The 19354-nt window shown below is 46.1% G+C and overlaps 2 protein-coding genes across 2 annotated transcripts in view; one reads left to right on the top strand and one right to left on the bottom strand.

Annotated features, from left to right (window-relative positions):
• Positions 1–2748: 2748 nt before the first annotated feature.
• ppp1r3g (protein phosphatase 1 regulatory subunit 3G) lies at positions 2749–3688 on the top strand. Its single transcript, XM_030079911.1, has one exon. It carries the CDS (start codon positions 2749–2751, stop codon positions 3631–3633), a length of 885 nt encoding a protein of 294 aa, XP_029935771.1. The 3' UTR covers positions 3634–3688.
• A 14871-nt stretch (positions 3689–18559) lies between these two features.
• Positions 18560–19354, bottom strand: part of lyrm4b (LYR motif containing 4) — a 57566-nt gene continuing 56771 nt past the window's right edge. The window contains exon 3 of the mRNA XM_030078802.1: positions 18560–19354. This exon is cut by the window's right edge and continues 962 nt beyond it. The gene's annotated coding sequence lies outside the window, so the exon portion shown is untranslated.

Genomic DNA, 19354 nt, shown 5'->3' with positions numbered 1-19354 from the left:
TTAATCACTTTTTTTAAACATTTATTAAAACAAATTCCTTGACAGTCAGTCTCACACATTTGTACATTTACAGATCATTTTGCTATAAGAAAATAAGTGACAATACAAAATCATAAGACAGGTATACACTTTTTTCTAATCGCCCCCATTTATCCAGTTAAATATTTAACAGTATGTTTACTCTGCAAGGTAGGATATAACAGAAGACCATTTTTCCAAATAAAAGCCCCTCAGTGTGGAGGTTCAGGGTCATTTGTTTCTCCTCAACCCCTTTACAGACACTTTGCCTAGAATAAACTGATGTGCTTCAAATGATATGTTAAAGTTCAGGATTTGCCCTATTTGTTTGTTTACCGTCCCCCATTAAACCTGTAGTTCAGGACACTCCCGAAAACTGTGAGAAAACCCTCCTGTGAAGCCTCGTCCTCTGCAACAGAGGGACTACGGTCAAACTGAGATGTCACTGCTGCTGGTGGAAAACATCTAATCCTCAATTTCCAACCAAATTCTTTCCAAGTTGGGCCACTGAAGCACGTATGCTGCTCCTCGTCCTCACAGAACCCCCAGAGGTGCTTCAAAGAACCATCAATAATGGTTCTTTTAGGGATCATACATTGTTCTTTAAATAACTTTAGTTAAAATAGGTTCTTTAGTAATTTTTCAGAATAAAAGCCTCTCTGAATTTTTCAAATCAGGGGGCTGTGTGCAGGTTGAAAATCAACATGAACGTGTTGTTGTCCGGTTCTCCACGTTCCTTGTTCCTTCACTGGGTTCCAGACGAGCTGTTAAAAATGTTTTGTGATGGTTTATAGAGCGAGACATTAATCCATTCACTGAGGAAATAATCTGCACATTAATCCACAAGGAAAAGAATTGTTAGCTGCTGCCGCCACCAAATAACTCCAAGAAACATGAAGAACCTTTAAAGAACCACAGAGAGTGTGTGAGGAACCAGCCTCTAAATAAAGAGGTTCTTCAGCTGCTGATGGTTCTTTGTGGAACCACAGAGCATTTTGAGGAACCTTTTAAGAACCAGTGTTTTTCTGAGAGCGGAACAGCAAACCTTTACACCAGGGACTCAGATTATTTCAGCACAGGAGAGTTGGGTTGAGTTCACTGCAGTCTGAGTGCTGTTCATGGTGTTGAATGGCTCCTGTGTGGATGTTTGTATCAGGATACTGGGATAAATGGGCTATAACTGTGTGTTATTCTGATTTTGGGGGGGCAGACCGAGCGATACGTGCCACTTTCCATTGTATTTACTTTTTTCTGGACATGAAGGGAGATCATCAGGCTGGAAATCACTGCCAGTCCTGTCAGAGTGAGGCCGGTGTGTGTGTGTGTGTGTGTGTGTGTGTGTGTGTGTGTGTGTGATCCGGGCTGAGGTCATCCCTCTGCCGTGTGAGGCGTTCCCCCGGGAGGCTCAGCGGCGTTTGGACAAAACAGAACAGAAAAGGGAGGCTCGTCACGTCGTGAACGTGGAGAACGTAGCGAACAGGGGACGCATGACGGCAGCGTCCTCCTGTTTGTCCTCCGGTGACGCACCCGCGGGGTCACGTGGGCCCCCGGGTTACATAACACGGTGTCAGAGTGACGCTCCGACGTGCTGCCACACACGCTGTGTTCCCCTATGACAGGGAACACCACCAACACTGGAAAATATTGATGGCCTGTATTAAAAACATGACCTGAGGTTAGAGACAGAGGATAGAAACGGGAGGAAATGCATGAAGAAAAAAAGCAGTTAATTCTCCTTGGCAAGGGAAAATTAAAGGTGCAAAGTGGAACCAAGAATAATTCTTCCTTCCCTTCAGAACACGGAACATGTATCAAAATAATAAAAATAAAAGAATAGCCTAATAATAATAATATTTTTTATGAATAAAAAGGCTCTTCAGTTCAGCTCTTCAGTGACCCAGAAATGGTTCTTGCAAAAACTTTAAAAAATTTCTAAGAATCTTTTCCTCAAAATAGTTACTACTAGTTAATACTAGCCTACTACTACTACTAGTACTTCTAATACTACTAGTACTACTCAGAGTACTAATAGTACTAATCAGAGTAGTAATAGTGGTAGTCTACTACTACTACTAGTACTACTACTACTACTACTACTACTACTACTACCAGCACTACTGTTGTTGTTGTTATAAACTGCACGCCACACTCACAATAACCTCACTACAGGCCGAGTACCACAGCGGCACCATAAAGTCCTTATAATAATATTACAGTGATATCATTAGAGAGAAAAACATAAATGATGATACTTGAGGTCCCAGTGGTGGCTAATTAATTCAATAAGAGGTTACAGTGGTGCTATAGTAAAATTATCTGTTACCACTGATAAACCACAGGCAGTCCGTGTATGAATATAATATTTTATTATTGGGGCTGTTGTGGTGCAACATGAGCTGATCAGGAGCTGGAGCCCACCTGACAGGCAGAGCTGCCCAGGAGGACCAGCGGCTCGACAGCTGCTGCTGCTGCTGCAGCGGAACCGGGTGAAAGTTGATGTTTATTACGTGACGGCGCTGACAGCAGCGGCGGTCTGTGTACGGACTTGGCTCGGCCGCTGTGTGTGACACCACGCCGCGCTGTTATCTTCCTGTGGAGGGGGCGTGGATCTCCGCTCTGTGCACACCACCAAAAACAGCCCGCCGGCTCGCCCGTGGACTCCTGACCGGCCAGTAGCGACAGCGCACAGGGTGTATGGCTGCGGGGCAGCGCGGAACCACAACCGCACACATGTCCGACTCGCCTCCCCAACTTCACGCCGGAGAGGAGCCGCAGTCGGTCCCGGGGCAAGGCTCCGTGCAGGAGGCGGCCAGGAGCGCAGAGCAGCCCTGGGAGAACGGTCAGGAGGGAGATGAGGAAGATGAGGAGGATGATGTTCTGGAGGACGAGCTAGACTCGTCTCAGCTGCAAAAAGCCATGAGAGACAGGAGGAGAGCCAAGTCTCTGCCCGCCTACCCGCGGCAGGCGGCGCTCTTCGGGGGCATCTCCGGCAACGAGGGCAGGAAGCGGGTGAAGTTCGCCGACACCATGGGCATGACCCTGACCAGCGTCAAACACTTCAGCGCCCTGGAGGAGCCGCAGATCCCGAGCAAGGTGCTGTCCAGGCTGCGCAGCTTCCCGCCGCAGCCGCAGGAGCTGCTCAACGAGCTGTGCACGGACTTCCGGGCCGGGCTGAGCATGGACCGGCTGGTCGCCTGCTTCCCGGAGCCCGGAGCGGAGCGCGACCTGGCGGAGAGAGTCCGCCGGCTCCGCGTCTGCCTGGAGAAGTTAACCATCACTCAGCTGGACGTGCGGGGCCAGATCCGGGTCCTCACCGACTGCCCCAACAAGGAGGTCGGGTTGAGGTACACCTTCAACGACTGGCTCTCCCACGTGGACGCGCAGGCTCTGCCCGTGGCCGCGGATCACCACTCGAGCGTGGTCGGGGAGCGCTACAGCTTCATCATGTACACGCCGCCCTTTCTGGACCCCTCCTCCTCCGTTCACTTCGCCGTTTACCTGAGAACTGACGACGGGGAGTTCTGGGACAACAACTCGGGGCAGAACTACACCCTGCGGTACTCCTGCATGCCCAGCGACGCGCCGTTCACCAGCGCCGGTTTCCACGCCACCTGAAACCCTGCGTGCGTCGTGCGTAAAAGCTCTCCAACAACCGTGCGTAAGAAAAACAGTCTCCATCTGCCCACCCGACATGCTGCTGCTCTTTTCCATCTTTTGAATAAACGCATCACTCTTACAATTAAGAGAAAAGTGCGAGTGTTTGTGCCATCGCGGAGTTCACAGCAGCCGCTCAGATCTGCGTCCGTCCAAAGGAAAAGCTAGAGATCCAAACCGCCTTATTTCTTGATTTTGCCTTTAAAAGCTCTTTGATGAAGTCTGTAACACCTGTGACTGAGAGACAAGAACACCTCAGGATGGGAAACTCCTGTGAGAGTTTCAAGAGGACAGTAATTATCCAGGTGGAACACTTTATTTTGGCTGAGAGACACTGACGGACATGCATGTGAACTTATACTGGGATTTGTCTTTCCTCCTAGAGGACAGAGAGAAGGACTGTTAACTGGCTTAGATCTCAGGGAGAACAAGCACAACAAAATCTAATTATAGTGGCCAGAACCCTCCATGACACCCGGGTTCAATCATTTCTGTATCTCTGCATGTTTTGTGTTTTCTGTTGTTGTGGTGGATTTGCAGATTTAGGAGACTTTTTTTTTTTTTTTTTTTTAAATCAAAATGTAGCAGTTTTAAGATGCCAAAATTAAACTGTTGTGGGGTTTCTCATATTAGAATAACAGACAGACTAAGTGCTGTAAGACACCAGGCAACCTTTGGGCCAACACTGTGAAGATCAGAGCTTCAGTTACACCTGGAAGCAGAGATGATCTGATTGGTTGAGTTGAACCTCAGTGGGCGGGGCAAGTTAGCCAGCATTCCCAGTTAGCTTTAGCCCAGAGTGGCTAGTTTAGACTTTTATAGTAGAGTTGAGTTCAGTTTCTCATTTCAGCCTCCTGCCCTCTTCCTCGCCTCAGGGTCACACACCTGCCCGCTCACCTGCTAAAACACTAAAGTCACAGGACAGTCACACCTAAAAATGAGGTAAATGCAGAAAGTCACACACAGAAAAACAAAGGTGCTAACTGGAACAAAAATGCTTCCTCAGAGTGATGCCACAGAAGAACCATTTTTGGTTCTGCTAAGCTTCAGTAAAGAATCTTTTTTTTTTTAAAAAAAATGTTATTTCAGGAACTTTTCAGAATAAAATAGTTCCTTGAGTGTTTTAAATCAAATTATTCTTGGTTGACAGTCAATATGAACATGAACCCAAACAGCTGAGCCGTGTTGTTGTAAATTTCACATCGAGCTGAATTATTGATCGATCAGCTGATAGACAGAAAATGTATCAGCAGCTGTTTTTGCTAATAGGACTTGATGATCGTTTAAGTTGCATGTCTGGGTTTTTCGCTACAACACATTTAATATTTTGCGTTCTGGTTGTTGGTCAGACGTCAGCTTGGGAGTTCAGAAGCTGTTTTCTGATGGTTTGTAGAGCGAGACATTAATCCATTCACTGAGGAAATAATCTGCACATTAATCCACAAGGAAAAGAATTGTTAGCTGCTGCCGCCACCAAATAACTCCAATAAACATGAAGAACCTTTAGCACTTTAAAGAACCACAGAAAGTGTGTGAGGAACCAGCCCCTAAATACAGAGGCTCTCCAGCTGCTGATGGTTCTTTGTGGAACCACAGAGCATTTTGAAGAACCCTTTAAGAACCAGTGTTTCTCAGAGAGCAGCAGGTGGATGGTTTACTGTGAAACACCAGTGAGCCATCAACATAACATCAGTATGCATGCAGAGTGTGTGTGAGAGTGTGTGAATGTGTGTATCTCTGTGTGCACACTAGTGTGTGTGTGTGTGTACCAGCTGAGCTCATTCTAATCCACACTCTGCGTCGCTGTGTGAGCTGATTCTGCCATATACAGTTAATTATGACTGATGATTATGACAGTGTGTGTGTGTGTGTGTGAAAATAAAGCTCTTCAAAGCGAGGCGGTGTGTGGCCATCGTGATTCATCGCGGGTCGGTTCCGGTGGCTCCGCCCACTGAGGTTCAACTCAACCAATGAAAAACTTTTGTGGAACCAAAACGTCCAGCATGTCCCGCTCTGTGTCCCGAGGGAACGTCTCGAGTCTGTTCTGTGTGTTTCCCTTCAGCACGTGTCACTTCCTGTTGGCAGTGTAATTGTTCAGTAAGTTGTCAGGTTCATCACAACCCAAAGAATGAAAAATAAAACAAAAAACTATGGGATCCAGCTCAGGGTTTTGTTCATTACAGAGAAACTAAGGCTCTACCCAGGTTGTATTTGTAGGCTGCTTACGTCACGGCGGCGTGACGAGTGCTGTCCCAGGTCAGTTTCACCGCGCGGGGTCCGACCGATCCGGCCTATTTTTGACTAATTTGCAGGATACACCACCACGATGCTTCACGGCCGACATTACAGCCTACTTTCCAGGGTACCTTTCGGTCCAGTTGAATTTCTGGATCAGCCACCATTGCTGGAATTATGAAGCCTGTTTTAGACCGTCTTCATGTTTATATCATGACGTTTTGATAAGTTTTCATGCCTATAATCACCACCATAGATTCGGTTTAGCTGTTAACTGTATCCGAACAACGCCTGTAAATACAAGTTTAGTTAGATGAGTTAGATAGGCATTTTGCATGATGTTTCCATAGCAACCATCAGCGCATCAGGTACGTTACAATGTAGCCATGTGTACAGTTACTTCAATTGGGATAGTCTGTTGCAATTTGTGAGGTGTAACAATTATCTTAATTTCTTTTCAACACAATCGGGAAGCCTCGATAATAATGGCCTAGGAATCCTCCGCAGGCTGCACCGTCCCAATTAGTCCAGTCATTTTATGAAAAAACCTCGGACAAACTGCAAGAGAAGCAAACTCAACTGATTTTGTATCCTCAGTTTGTCCTGAGTGAGGGGGAAAAAGTCCCAAGAAATCCCATTGGTGGAAAGTTTTGAAAATCACCTCTATATGACCATATAATACCAAAAAACACTGTTTTTAACACACAGGGGAAAGGGGTTCAACATTTTACTTTCAGATATCACTATAAAAATTCACAAGATGATTACACACACAAAGACAAGAAAAAAAAGTCAATTACAAGTTCTTTGAATTATTCTGTTTACACATGCATATCACACATTATCTGATTTGATATGCACTAATAAGGAATATAAGGAATAAATGCCAGAACAGACATTTAAACAGTGAATTAAAAGGTTACTATATATATAGTAACCTTTTAATTCAAGGTTACTATATATAAACTGAGGATACAAAATCAGTTGAGTTTGCTTCTCTTGCAATTTGTCCTAGGTTGACCCCAAATTTGGCCTAAAATGACTGGACTAAATTCACTAAACTTTTAGTTCCGGTAAACCTGATATCGCCACACGTCGGACGCCTCGTACGTGGGCACCGTGGGCTGCGACCCAGTAGTCATCTAGCCCTTCGACCGAGACAGACCCTAAACCCTCAGGCCTCACACAGCTCTGGGTCGAGGGTTTAGTTCCTCTTTAAATCTGGAGGACTGTTTTCTGTTTTCTCAGAGGAGTTTTGGGGTCAGAACAGTCACTTTGTTTGGCTTTGGCTCTCCAATAAACACCGTGCCTGCAGGCCAAGACACCAACAAGAGTTTGTCTTTTTGTGTTCCAACTTATTTCAGCTCATTTAAGGAAATTTTAAAGTCTAATTCTGCGCTTGCACAGGGAGAATGTTTTTAAATTCTGCTTTCCTGACCATTTAAACACCTGGTTGAGTTTATATGTGTGTTTTAAAGCACATTATCAGGAAGGAAAACTGGTAAAGCTGCTGTGGCGGGGACATGCGGTGACATTAAAACCTATTTAAATGAGTGCAGTGGGTCGAGTTTGGCTGGTTAGATTCTGTTTATCTGCTCCCAGTCGTCTGCCGGCCAACATGGCGGCTGAGTCAAACGCTCAGATTTCCAGCAGAGCAGTAAGTCTCACCGCCGTCTTCCATCCTGTAAGACGAGCCTCCACTTCAGCCGAGTCCGACAGAACAGCCTGCGCCGCCTCTCAGAGCCGAGGCCGACCCAAAACCCCTTTGAAGCAAATCCCTGCACAAACTGTTTCCGGGCTGAGCGGCGAGCGCTGGCCCACTTCTCCTCCCGTGCAGCGAGCGGCGGCGAGGTAAACACACCAACACGGCCTCAGAGAGCCGAGACAAAGCGACGAGGGAAGAAAGTTTTCGAGTGTTTTTCAAAGCGGCAGACGAGCTTTGAGGGAGTCTGTCTGCCGCTTCTGAGGCGCCGCCTCCCCGCGAGGCCGACCGCTCCCCGGCTTCTGAGCCGAGCGTCTGAGAGGCTTTCAAAGATGTTTTGTTGCCCGTGCAGGTCTGACTCGACTCCTGTTTCACAGCACCAGACGGGAGTGATACAGCTCATTGCATTGCAAAGACGGGAGGAAAAAAAAACACTGAAAAACACCTGAAAAAATAAAAAAAAATCCAAACAAAGCTGCGTGTTTCTTCAGCAGCACAAAGCCCAGTCACGTCTTCATTACAGCGCTCGCTTCTCCGTCTCGCTGTTTTAAACATCAAGAAGGTTCCTGACAGCACGAGGAGCTCACTGTGTTTTCACAGCTCGGACTGCACAGCCTGAGAAGTCACAAACACAGAGCTGCTGTTGTTGTTGTTGTTGTTGTTGTTGTTGTCTTTCCTTTTATCAGACGAGCTGAGGAAACAGGTTTTCACAGAGCAGCTGCACAGAAACAACAGGAGCCCAGTCCTCCGGTCTGCCCCAGCACACAGGTGCAAACCAGCCGCCCAGAGGCTCACTTATGGCCGACGTTAAATCCCTCCCCCAGCCGGGTCCTGCTCCAGGGGTTTTCCTCGCCGCCGTCGCCCTGTGCCGCTCTCAGGGGAGATTTTGGTTCATGGATTTGGCCGATATCTGCTGGGTTTCTGTGAAGCAGCTTGAGATCACGTATCATTTGACGCTAAACAAATAAAATAAAAAATTGAAACTGAATTGAGATCTGCCCTCTGAATTCTGTCCTCCTGTGGCGTGGTGTGTTTAAGGACCTCACAGGCTGCCGTCCTTCTGTGGCGTGGTGTGTTTAAGGACCTCACAGGCCGGCGTCCTTCTGTGGCGTGGTGTGTTTAATGACCTCACAGGCCGCCGTCCTTCTGTGGCGTGGTGTGTTTAATGACCTCACAGGCCGCCGTCCTTCTGTGGCGTGGTGTGTTTAAGGACCTCACAGGCCGCTGTCCTCTTGCGGCGATGTGTTTAATGACCTCACAGACCGCTGTCCTCCTGTGGCGATGTGTTTAATGACCTCACAGACCGCTGTCCTCCTGTGGCGTGGTGTGTTTAAGGACCTCACAGACCGCCGTCCTCCTGCGGCGATGTGTTTAATGACCTCACAGACCGCTGTCCTCCTGTGGCGTGGTGTGTTTAATGACCTCACAGACCGCCGTCCTCTTGCGGCGATGTGTTTAATGACCTCACAGACCGCTGTCCTCCTGTGGCGTGGTGTGTTTAATGACCTCACAGACCGCCGTCCTCTTGCGGTGATGTGTTTAATGACCTCACAGACCGCTGTCCTCTTGTGGCGTGGTGTGTTTAAGGACCTCACAGACCGCCGTCCTCTTGCGGTGATGTGTTTAATGACCTCACAGACCGCCGTCCTCTTGTGGTGATGTGTTTAATGACCTCACAGACCGCTGTCCTCCTGTGGCGTGGTGTGTTTAATGACCTCACAGACCGCCGTCCTCGTGCGGCAATGTGTTTAATGACCTCACAGACCGCTGTCCTCCTGTGGCGATGTGTTTAATGACCTCACAGACCGCCGTCCTCTTGCGGCGATGTGTTTAATGACCTCACAGGCCGCTGTCCTCTTGCGGCGATGTGTTTAATGACCTCACAGACCGCTGTCCTCCTGTGGCGTGGTGTGTTTAAGGACCTCACAGGCCGCCGTCCTCCTGTGGCGATGTGTTTAATGACCTCACAGGCCGCCGTCCTCCTGCGGCGATGTGTTTAATGACCTCACAGACCGCTGTCCTCCTGTGGCGTGGTGTGTTTAAGGACCTCACAGACCGCCGTCCTCCTGCGGCGATGTGTTTAATGACCTCACAGACCGCTGTCCTCCTGTGGCGTGGTGTGTTTAATGACCTCACAGACCGCCGTCCTCTTGCGGCGATGTGTTTAATGACCTCACAGACCGCTGTCCTCCTGTGGCGTGGTGTGTTTAATGACCTCACAGACCGCCGTCCTCTTGCGGCGATGTGTTTAATGACCTCACAGACCGCTGTCCTCTTGTGGCGTGGTGTGTTTAAGGACCTCACAGACCGCTGTCCTCCTGTGGCGTGGTGTGTTTAATGACCTCACAGACCGCCGTCCTTTTGCGGTGATGTGTTTAATGACCTCACAGACCGCTGTCCTCCTGTGCCGTGGTGTGTTTAATGACCTCACAGACCGCCGTCCTCTTGCGGCGATGTGTTTAATGACCTCACAGACCGCCGTCCTCCTGTGGCGATGTGTTTAATGACCTCACAGACCGCCGTCCTCTTGCGGCGATGTGTTTAATGACCTCACAGGCCGCCGTACTCTTGCGGCGATGTGTTTAATGACCTCACAGACCGCCGTCCTCTTGCAGCAATGTGTTTAATGACCTCACAGACCGCCGTCCTCCTGCGGCGATGTGTTTAATGACCTCACAGACCGCTGTCCTCCTGTGGCGTGGTGTGTTTAATGACCTCACAGACCGCCGTCCTTTTGCGGCGATGTGTTTAATGACCTCACAGACCGCTGTCCTCCTGTGGCGATGTGTTTAATGACCTCACAGACCGCTGTCCTCCTGTGGCGTGGTGTGTTTAATGAACTCACAGACCGCCGTCCTCTTGCGGCGATGTGTTTAATGACCTCACAGACCGCTGTCCTCTTGTGGCGTGGTGTGTTTAAGGACCTCACAGACCGCCGTCCTCTTGCGGTGATGTGTTTAATGACCTCACAGACCGCCGTCCTCTTGCGGTGATGTGTTTAATGACCTCACAGACCGCTGTTCTCCTGTGGTGTGGTGTGTTTAATGACCTCACAGACCGCCGTCCTCTTGCGGCGATGTGTTTAATGACCTCAGAGACTGCTGTCCTCCTGTGGCGTGGTGTGTTTAATGACCTCACAGACCGCCGTCCTCTTGCGGCGATGTGTTTAATGACCTCACAGACCGCTGTCCTCCTGTGGCGTGGTGTGTTTAATGACCTCACAGACCGCCGTCCTCTTGCGGCGATGTGTTTAATGACCTCACAGACCGCCGTCCTCTTGCGGTGATATGTTTAATGACCTCACAGACCGCTGTCCTCCTGTGCCGTGGTGTGTTTAATGACCTCACAGACCGCCGTCCTCCTGTGGCGATGTGTTTAATGACCTCACAGACCGCCGTCCTCTTGCGGCGATGTGTTTAATGACCTCACAGACCACTGTCCTCCTGTGGCGTGGTGTGTTTAATGACCTCACAGACCGCCGTCCTCTTGCGGTGATGTGTTTAATGACCTCACAGACCGCCGTCCTCTTGCGGTGATATGTTTAATGACCTCACAGACCGCTGTCCTCCTGTGCCGTGGTGTGTTTAATGACCTCACAGACCGCCGTCCTCCTGCGGCGATGTGTTTAATGACCTCACAGACCGCCGTCCACTTGCGGCGATGTGTTTAATGACCTCACAGACCGCCGTCCTCTTGTGGTGATGTGTTTAATGACCTCACAGACCGCCGTCCTCCAGCGGCGATGTGTTTAATGACCTCACAGACCGCCGCCCCCCTCTGGCGTGGTGTGTTTAATGACCTCACAGACCGAGGAAAACACACCTGCTAACACCACTCTTCTTCAGATTAAAACACATTTCCTATAAACGAATGTTGTGAGTCTGTGTTTCCAGCAGCCTCCATCACTAGGACCTTAAAACAGCCTATGTGTTGCCTTCAGGGTCGTCACGTAAACTCCAGCACTGTACAGGAAGCTGCCCAGGACAGACCGCAGGTCAATTCCACTAAAGTGGCCTCATGGTGCCACAAGCTCACATGTCCACGTCGCTCTGTTTCTCGCTGCAGGCTGTCAAAACAACAGTCAACAAGAGAGGAGAGTTCACTTTTTGAGAATGCACACACACACACACACACACACACACACATTTTTAAAAATTTCGTCCTCATGGCGTCTGCAGTAAAATCAGGAGAGTGTGTGCTGCATGAGGCGGCGAGGGAAACCACAACGCTGCTGCAACCAGAGCCGCCAGTACACACTGAGCTGCTGTCTCACACACACACACACACACACACACACACACACACACACACACAGGTCTATATTGTGTAAATAAGTGTATTTCCTTCTTTATTTGTGCCTTGGTTTGTGTGGAGTTGGTAAAATGTGAACCGTCAGTGTTTTCGTGGTTTTGAAGTTGCAACTCTCCAGTGTGTGTGTGTGTGTGTGTGTGTGTGTTTGGTCATTGAAACAGGAAGTAACCGCATGCCCCGCCCCCCTCTGTCTCAGCTGGTCAGTTTCCTGCCAGACACAGGAAGGAAGTGAGATGGTCTGTCATCACCTGAGGAGGCCTCGTCCCTCGTTTGTTGTCGAGGCTTTTCATGTTTTGTTTGAGCAACATATTTGAAATCTGTATGATTTTAGTGACATTTCGACGACGTGTTTAACTCAGAATGCTTAATGTTGTTTAATGCGAGCTGATGTCCCACCTCACCGTGACGAGAGAGAATCTGTCGGAGTTTACAAATTTACAGCCGATCAGGACGCACCTGAACGCCTCACTGCCTCCATCCTCTGCTCTTTGGATGGAGACTGAAGTCCAGAGCCTGACACTGTTGACAGACCTGAGCACATCTGTTTGATCTGTCAACACACACACACACACACACACACACACACACACACACACAGAGCCTCAGGGTGTCTCTGCTGGACGGATCATCCAACCTGCTGCTGTCCGGTAAACAAATGCACAGCGGCCACATTTTGCTGATTTTCTTTTTCTTTCTTTTTTTTTGATCACTTTATCTAAAAGCTCAGGCCCAACTGTGTAATTTCAGATTTTAAAAATGAATCTGCTCTCTTCTCTCCCGTCCAATCACAAACAGGCCTGGTGCCGCTTGTGATGCAGAGCTGCTGCACAATAATTAAAGAATATCTGAATTCAAAATGTGGTACAAGATCAGACGCTGAGGTCTGAGAATGAATCAGTCCACCTGCATCCTCATGGGAAATACCAGATGCTGATTATAATAATAATGATAATAATATAATAACATAATAAACAATAAAAACTGAGATTCTGAGATTAAAGTTGTAAAAACCTGCATGAATTCATGTGAAAAAAACAAACACATTTGCGTGAAAAACCAGTGAGAACCAGTTTGTCCTCCTCCTGTGGGATCCAGTCTGAAGGAAATCCTGCTGGTCTGAGTCCAGAATCCCAACCTCCTCCTCAGCATCTGGACTCTGAAGAGACGTTGCTGTGACTTGGGCCGATTCAGAAGAAAACAATCTGCTGATTCTGGGCTCAAATCAGCAGGATCTCCTTGTTCCTGAATCCCATGTCAGAGTAGAATCTGCTGTGGAGACTTTAGGGGAGTATAAGACGGTAAGTGTCAGTATAATATGAGTATTATTCATTTTATTTCCTCATTAAGTTACAATAATAATAAAATAAGAATAATAATCTCCTGCTGAGCGCTGTGGAGGCCGTCTGGGATCAGCAGGTGACGGCGGGCCGGTCGTCTGCAGGTGCCTTGAACGCACCACGGAGCGTAAACCAGCCTCTGGCCCCGTCTCGGTGGACGATGAAGACGGAGCTCAAGAATAAGACTGAATAAAAAAATCCTCATTTCTAACTGGGTTTACTGGCTGCTCAGTGTAATGAGGTGTGTGTAGGTACGCTTTTTCTTTTTTTTTTTTCTTTTACATACACTTAATTTCTTATTTCTGTGTTTATTGTTGTCATATTTTCTAGGATTAATGAACATCTTGAGACTTAATGCGTATAAAGTACTTTTTTTTTTTTTAAATTGTACTGTATGGCACATATTTTTATATTTCTGTCTATTTTTTTTATAATTTACTTATTTTCTTGAGAATTTTGGTGGGGAAACAGTTATTTGCTGAATAAAAATGCTAATGAATACTTAAATAAATAATTAAATCAGAAGTTTAGAATAAATTTAAAAAAAAAAAAAAAAACACTTAGGCATGAAGTCCTGAAATGTGGCTGCTGTGTGTGTGTGTGTGTGTGTGTGTGTGTGTGTGTAGGACTCTTATAGAGGCATGACATTGCAAAAACTTTTCTCAAGCATCCTTTCATCTTGTGTGTGTGTGTGTGTGTGTGTGTGTTTAACTGACGAAACTGCAATCGCTAGTTGAGTAACATGATCTTTACACCAGTTTGTGTGTGTGTAAACGTGTGTGTGTGTGTGTGTGTGTGTGTGTGTGTGTGTGGAAGAGAGTCGTCTCTAAACCAACAGAGGGTCTATTTTTAGCAGCGGCAGCGGGTCGCTCACCTCTTCACCTTCGCCTTCCTCGACCAAACCCAAACTCAGCTCGGCCGCCGGCGCTCTGTTTGAGCTCGGATCACGCCACCTGGGCCTGCATCAGGATGGGAAGCTGGCCGGTCGATCCTGGTGGAAAATAAATTTCCCGGTAAAATTTCACCAGGATCGACTGGCCAGCTTCACGGATACTGACGACCGAGGGAATGACGCATTACTGAATCGACTTAAAGTCAAGATGTTAGCATCATATGAAGCTGGACGACCTGAGGGAAGTCCCAAAGTTCAGCTAAAACTGTCATGTCTGTTTCCAGCAGCTCCCTTGACCTCTGACCTCCAGCTGTGTGAATGAAAATGGGTTCTCTCCCCTTTGCAGACACGCCCACCTTCTGCTAATCCCATGCAGTTTGGGCCCCAAAGCCTGCAGTCCACATGTGTTCTTGTGGCCTGTTGGAAAACGGTGTGTGTGTGCAGACTGGGTCCTGAACCGTCTGGGAGTCCAGTCATTTTAGGCCCAAACTGGGTCGACCCGGGACAAACTGCAAGAGAAGCAAACTCAACTGATGTTGGATCCTCAGTTTGTCCTGAGTGAGGGAAGAAAGTCCTGAGGAATCCCATTGGTGGAAAGTTTAGAAAATCACCTATTTATGACCATATGATACCAAAAGGGGTTCAAATTTTACTTTCAGATATCACTGTAAAAATTCACAAGTTGATTACACACACAAAGACAAGAAAAAAAGTCAATTACAAGTTCTTTGAATTATTCTGTTTACACATGCATATCACACATTATCTGATTTGATATGCGCTAATTGGAATAAATGCCACAACAGATGTTTAACCCTTTATAGGACACTCACTGAAATACTTTGAAATTAAAAAAAAAAAAAAAAAAAAACAACCCTAGACTGTTATTAGTGAACATGACAGGACTTTATTTCTTTTATAAAATTTTTCAAAAAATTTCATTTTCCTATAGAAAATCAAGGCCAGTTGGTCAAATGCCTCAATCATGTGACCTGGGATGTGGAGCGATCTTTGCTGATTGGCCGGGTGAAGACCAAATGATTATTGAACTCACTGAGACAGGGGATGGGCCTGATATGTAAAATTTTTGAAATTACCAAAAATAGTCACTTTCCTGATAAATTAAACAGTGAATTCAAAGGTTACTAGATATACAGTAACCCTTTTAAAGGATTTAAAATTGGCTTCGACTGGAAAGCTGAGACTCTTGTGGATTCAATGAGCCACATTTGATTCCTGTGTGATGATGTTGGCCCCCATAGCAGCCATTTCACTGCAGGCAGAGACTTTTGTCCAACTGGACGTCGCTGGAGAAAATGACCTCTAGTGACCTCTAGGAGAATCACAGCCTCATCAGACTTTACAGACACAAACTAGAGGAGGATTCAAAACAACAAAAATTGCACCTGGAAAATGAAATATCGTGATAGCATCAAATCGGGAGGTAATCGCACCGTCCCTGCTGTGTCACTTAGTCAAAAGCGAGTCGGACACTTTGGCCCAGGAGGATCTGCGTTAGCGACCAAAACCACCGTGTCGAAACCGTTTCCCAACTTCGCCTTTCAACAGAATCCAGCAATCTTCACTGTGTCATAATGTCGGGGTTGATATAACAACAGACAAGTACAAGGAGCCGTCTGCTGCTGTTAAAAAAAAAGTCAGTAAAAAACACTGACAGTCAAATGATCTGGTCTGAGGTCAAAATTGAAAAATAATAATAAAAGAAGACGAATGGTAGCTTCCTCTTGTGTCTTTTTGAAGCTTCGAGCCTCAGTCTGGTGTTGGCGAGGAAACCATGTGCTTCTTTGGCTCCGCCCATTGAGGTTTTTCCTCATTATTATTATTATTATTATTATCATTATCATTCTCGCGCTCAGAGTCCATGTTTGTGAAGTCACATGTCAGAAATAATTAATTAAACTGAAGAGCTTGGAAAAAATAAACATGAAGCGAACGCGTGCTTTTACATAAACAACCACGAGAGCAAAGCATGCTGGGACGTGGACTGCGCATAAATCATGACTTTGTTTTAAAACGTGATGAGGTGTTATCAAATCATTTTAATGTCCTTATTTTGTACTTCCTGCTGGGAAACTGGATTCGATAAACTCGGCACCACAAGAATCATCACAAGTCATCAGTGTCTGAAAAATGTTGGTGTGATGTAGAAGTGTTTTTGTGTGTGTGACGTGTTGGACAGTGTGATGTAGAAGTGTGTGTATGTGTGTGTGTGTGTGTGTGACGTGTGGACAGACGAGGCTGTGAACGGACAGGACAGCAGCACCGACTCACATAGTCTTTATTCTGCTTTAATACGAGACAATTTGGACAAAACGAACCCACTTCCTGAACCGCTGGCACACACACACACACACACATGAAGAGCTTAACATCACTTTAGCATCACTTTTGTTGGATAAAACCTCATATTCCTTCAAAAAAATATTAACATCATTTTCTTTTTGCCACCTGGGTGGATTTGGGAGCTCAGGTCTGTTGTCACGGTCGTGCTGCTGTGCGTCTGTTTTCCTGTGAACCTGCGAGTGAAGCTCCGACGTGCCAACAGGAGCGATCGGAGGTTTTTTCCTGACTGTTGTGTTTATTTGGCCGGAGCTCCGGTGGCCCCGGCTGCCCCGGCCGCTCTCTGTCCTCACGCCGACACACTTACACTCGTCCCAGTTTCCACTCTGGGACGCCGAGTCGAGTCCGTCCACGCCGCCTCGTCCTTGGACCCTGGATCGTAAACACGCCGGGGCCGCGGGGCCACGGGGCCACGGGGGGGGGGGACCCAACACAAACTGTCCCGTGACCCGCTCGGTGCCACGACCCGCAAGTTTGAGCCTCCGGCCTCGAGGAGATAAAGCGAGTAAACAGCGGCGAGAGAGAGCGAAAAAAATAGACGAGGCGGCGAACGTGACGGGAGGAGGCCGGCTGATGGCACGCTCGACCTGCACACAAACACTGTGTAAAGGAACAGTTCACCCAAAAACACAAAAACACATGTGTCCCTCCGTCCCTCCACACGGTCTCTGTGTGATTTGGTGACATTTCCAGCAAGGTTATTACAGTTTACTGTTTTTATTTCAGTTGTGACTTTTTGTTTTCAATTTCAGTTTCATTCTATTTGTTTTTAAAGAAGCATTGGTAGTTTAGTTTTTTTTTTTTTTTGAAAATGTTTAGTTTTAGTTTAGTTTTTATTAGTTTAAGTCCTTTTTTGTCATATGGGGGATTTGTCGGGTGGGATTCAGAAATATATCTCATAGTGAAAACTCAACGAGATATACCCTTTTAAAAATGTATTCACTGAGGACAGATGAACATTCAAAACAATTAACAAAGATGAATACTAAAGACATTTTCTCCAAAATTGCAGCTTAATTTAGTTATTTTTGTAAAAACACAAAAATTGCACAAAAAAGCAAAAAAAAGTGCAAATGGCTCAAATAAAATAAAGACAAAAGAAAAAATGGAATCAGAGCCCATTGATGATGCCAAAATTTTTTATAATTTTTTTTTTTTTGTAGCCTGAGGGACGGGGAATTTGGTTTATCTTGTAAACCTTGTAAACCTTAAAGTGAGGAAAAACAAAACAAAACATATATATATATATATTTATATATTTTTATTTTAGGTGAAATGTTCCTTGTCAGGCCCGGCAGCAGCCAGCAGAGGGCGTTTTCAGTTTCTCAGCTTTTTCAGTGACTTCAGTGAAACTCCCTCTCTGAACAGCCAGATTTAAAAAAAAAAAATGCCAGAAAAAAAAAAAAAAAAAAAAAAAATCTTTTTTATCCGTGTCCAGCAGGTGTCCGGCGTTGGTGTTCCTTTAGCGCCACCGTGTGTTTGACTCACTGAACGTTTGCAGATTTCACTTCATGTCACGTGTAAAGCTGACCTGGCGTTTCCATGACTACAACATTACATTTCCATGAGCTACATAAACATAAACATGAGTTTTTTTTTCCTCTTGAACAAAACGCCAAACACACTTCAGAATCAGAACTCTCATTACAGTTTATTATTCTGTTTTATTCTGCAGGGAGAAGTGAAGATAATGTGAACACAAAGGGCAACCAATGTCACATTTGGCTGAGTCATGATCATTTAGATTTAAAAAAAACAAAATCCACAATATTCCACAACTTGGCCAAAGAGTTTATTGAATTTCCTAACTTTCCCCGTCTGGAAAAATTCCTCGACCTGTTGGAAGTTGAAGGTGGAAACTTGAGCAGAAACAGCAGAATATCCTGTTGTTCTCACCGTCTGTGGACATTTTTAGATTAGAGCTGCAACGATCGGCTGAATGATTGATCAGCTGCCAACTATTAAATTAATTGTCGACTATTTTTGTAATAAATTAATCGTTTTGAAGTCGGTGTCAAAAGGAAAATTTCCCAGTTCTGTGATTCCAGCTTCTCCAATGTGAAATTTTTCTGTTTTTTTTTTGTTCTCTGTTTAGTTGATTGGGACAAAACCAAAGACATTAAAGGACGTGGCCTTGGATTATGATCAACACTTTTCACCGTTTTCTGACATTTTATGGACCGAACCACCAATCGAAGAACCAATCAAGAAAATAATAGATTTTTTTTTTTTAGAAGCGACAGTGGAAATCAAAGTTTGTTGCAGCTCTGTTTGAGATTCTGAGCAGCGAATGTGACTTTAATTCAGAGTCGCTGCATCATATTGGATTGTGTTTTGCGTATCAGTGGCTCGTGGTTGCCGTGGCGATGCAGCCGGCGTGTCTGAGGAGTTTCGGTTCTGTAAAGGACACAAAACATTTGGACTGAGGCTCCGAGACGAACATCCTGGACAAACTTTTTTTGTTTTTTTTTTACAGAGGACTCGAGTAAACGACGACACGTGAATCTGAAAACCTGTAAACTGTCAGTTTCTGTGTTGGTGTGAACTTCACTTGGTGGAAACTCTTTTGCAGCCACATTTTGTGATAAACTTTCCACTTTCCCCCCACATTTCTGCTGCTGTAAATTAAATGACCCAGTTTCCCTCGGGGGGGGTGGGGTGGGCGATCAATAAAATGAATCTTAGTCACCTCAGTTCACCGAGTCTCATCTTAACGACACGAGGGAAGATCACAACCTCAAAACAGAGACTCTGCTTTTCGCCTGTGAGCCACTGAGACCTTCAAAGTGAACTGGGAAAAACAAAAAAAAACCAAAAAAAAAGATAATCTGATAGAATCATTTG

Source organism: Myripristis murdjan, chromosome 20 (genome assembly GCF_902150065.1).
Source record: "Myripristis murdjan chromosome 20, fMyrMur1.1, whole genome shotgun sequence".
In the NCBI taxonomy this organism is placed as follows: Eukaryota; Metazoa; Chordata; class Actinopteri; order Holocentriformes; family Holocentridae; genus Myripristis; species Myripristis murdjan.
This window is presented reverse-complemented; position numbering and strand designations above follow the sequence as displayed.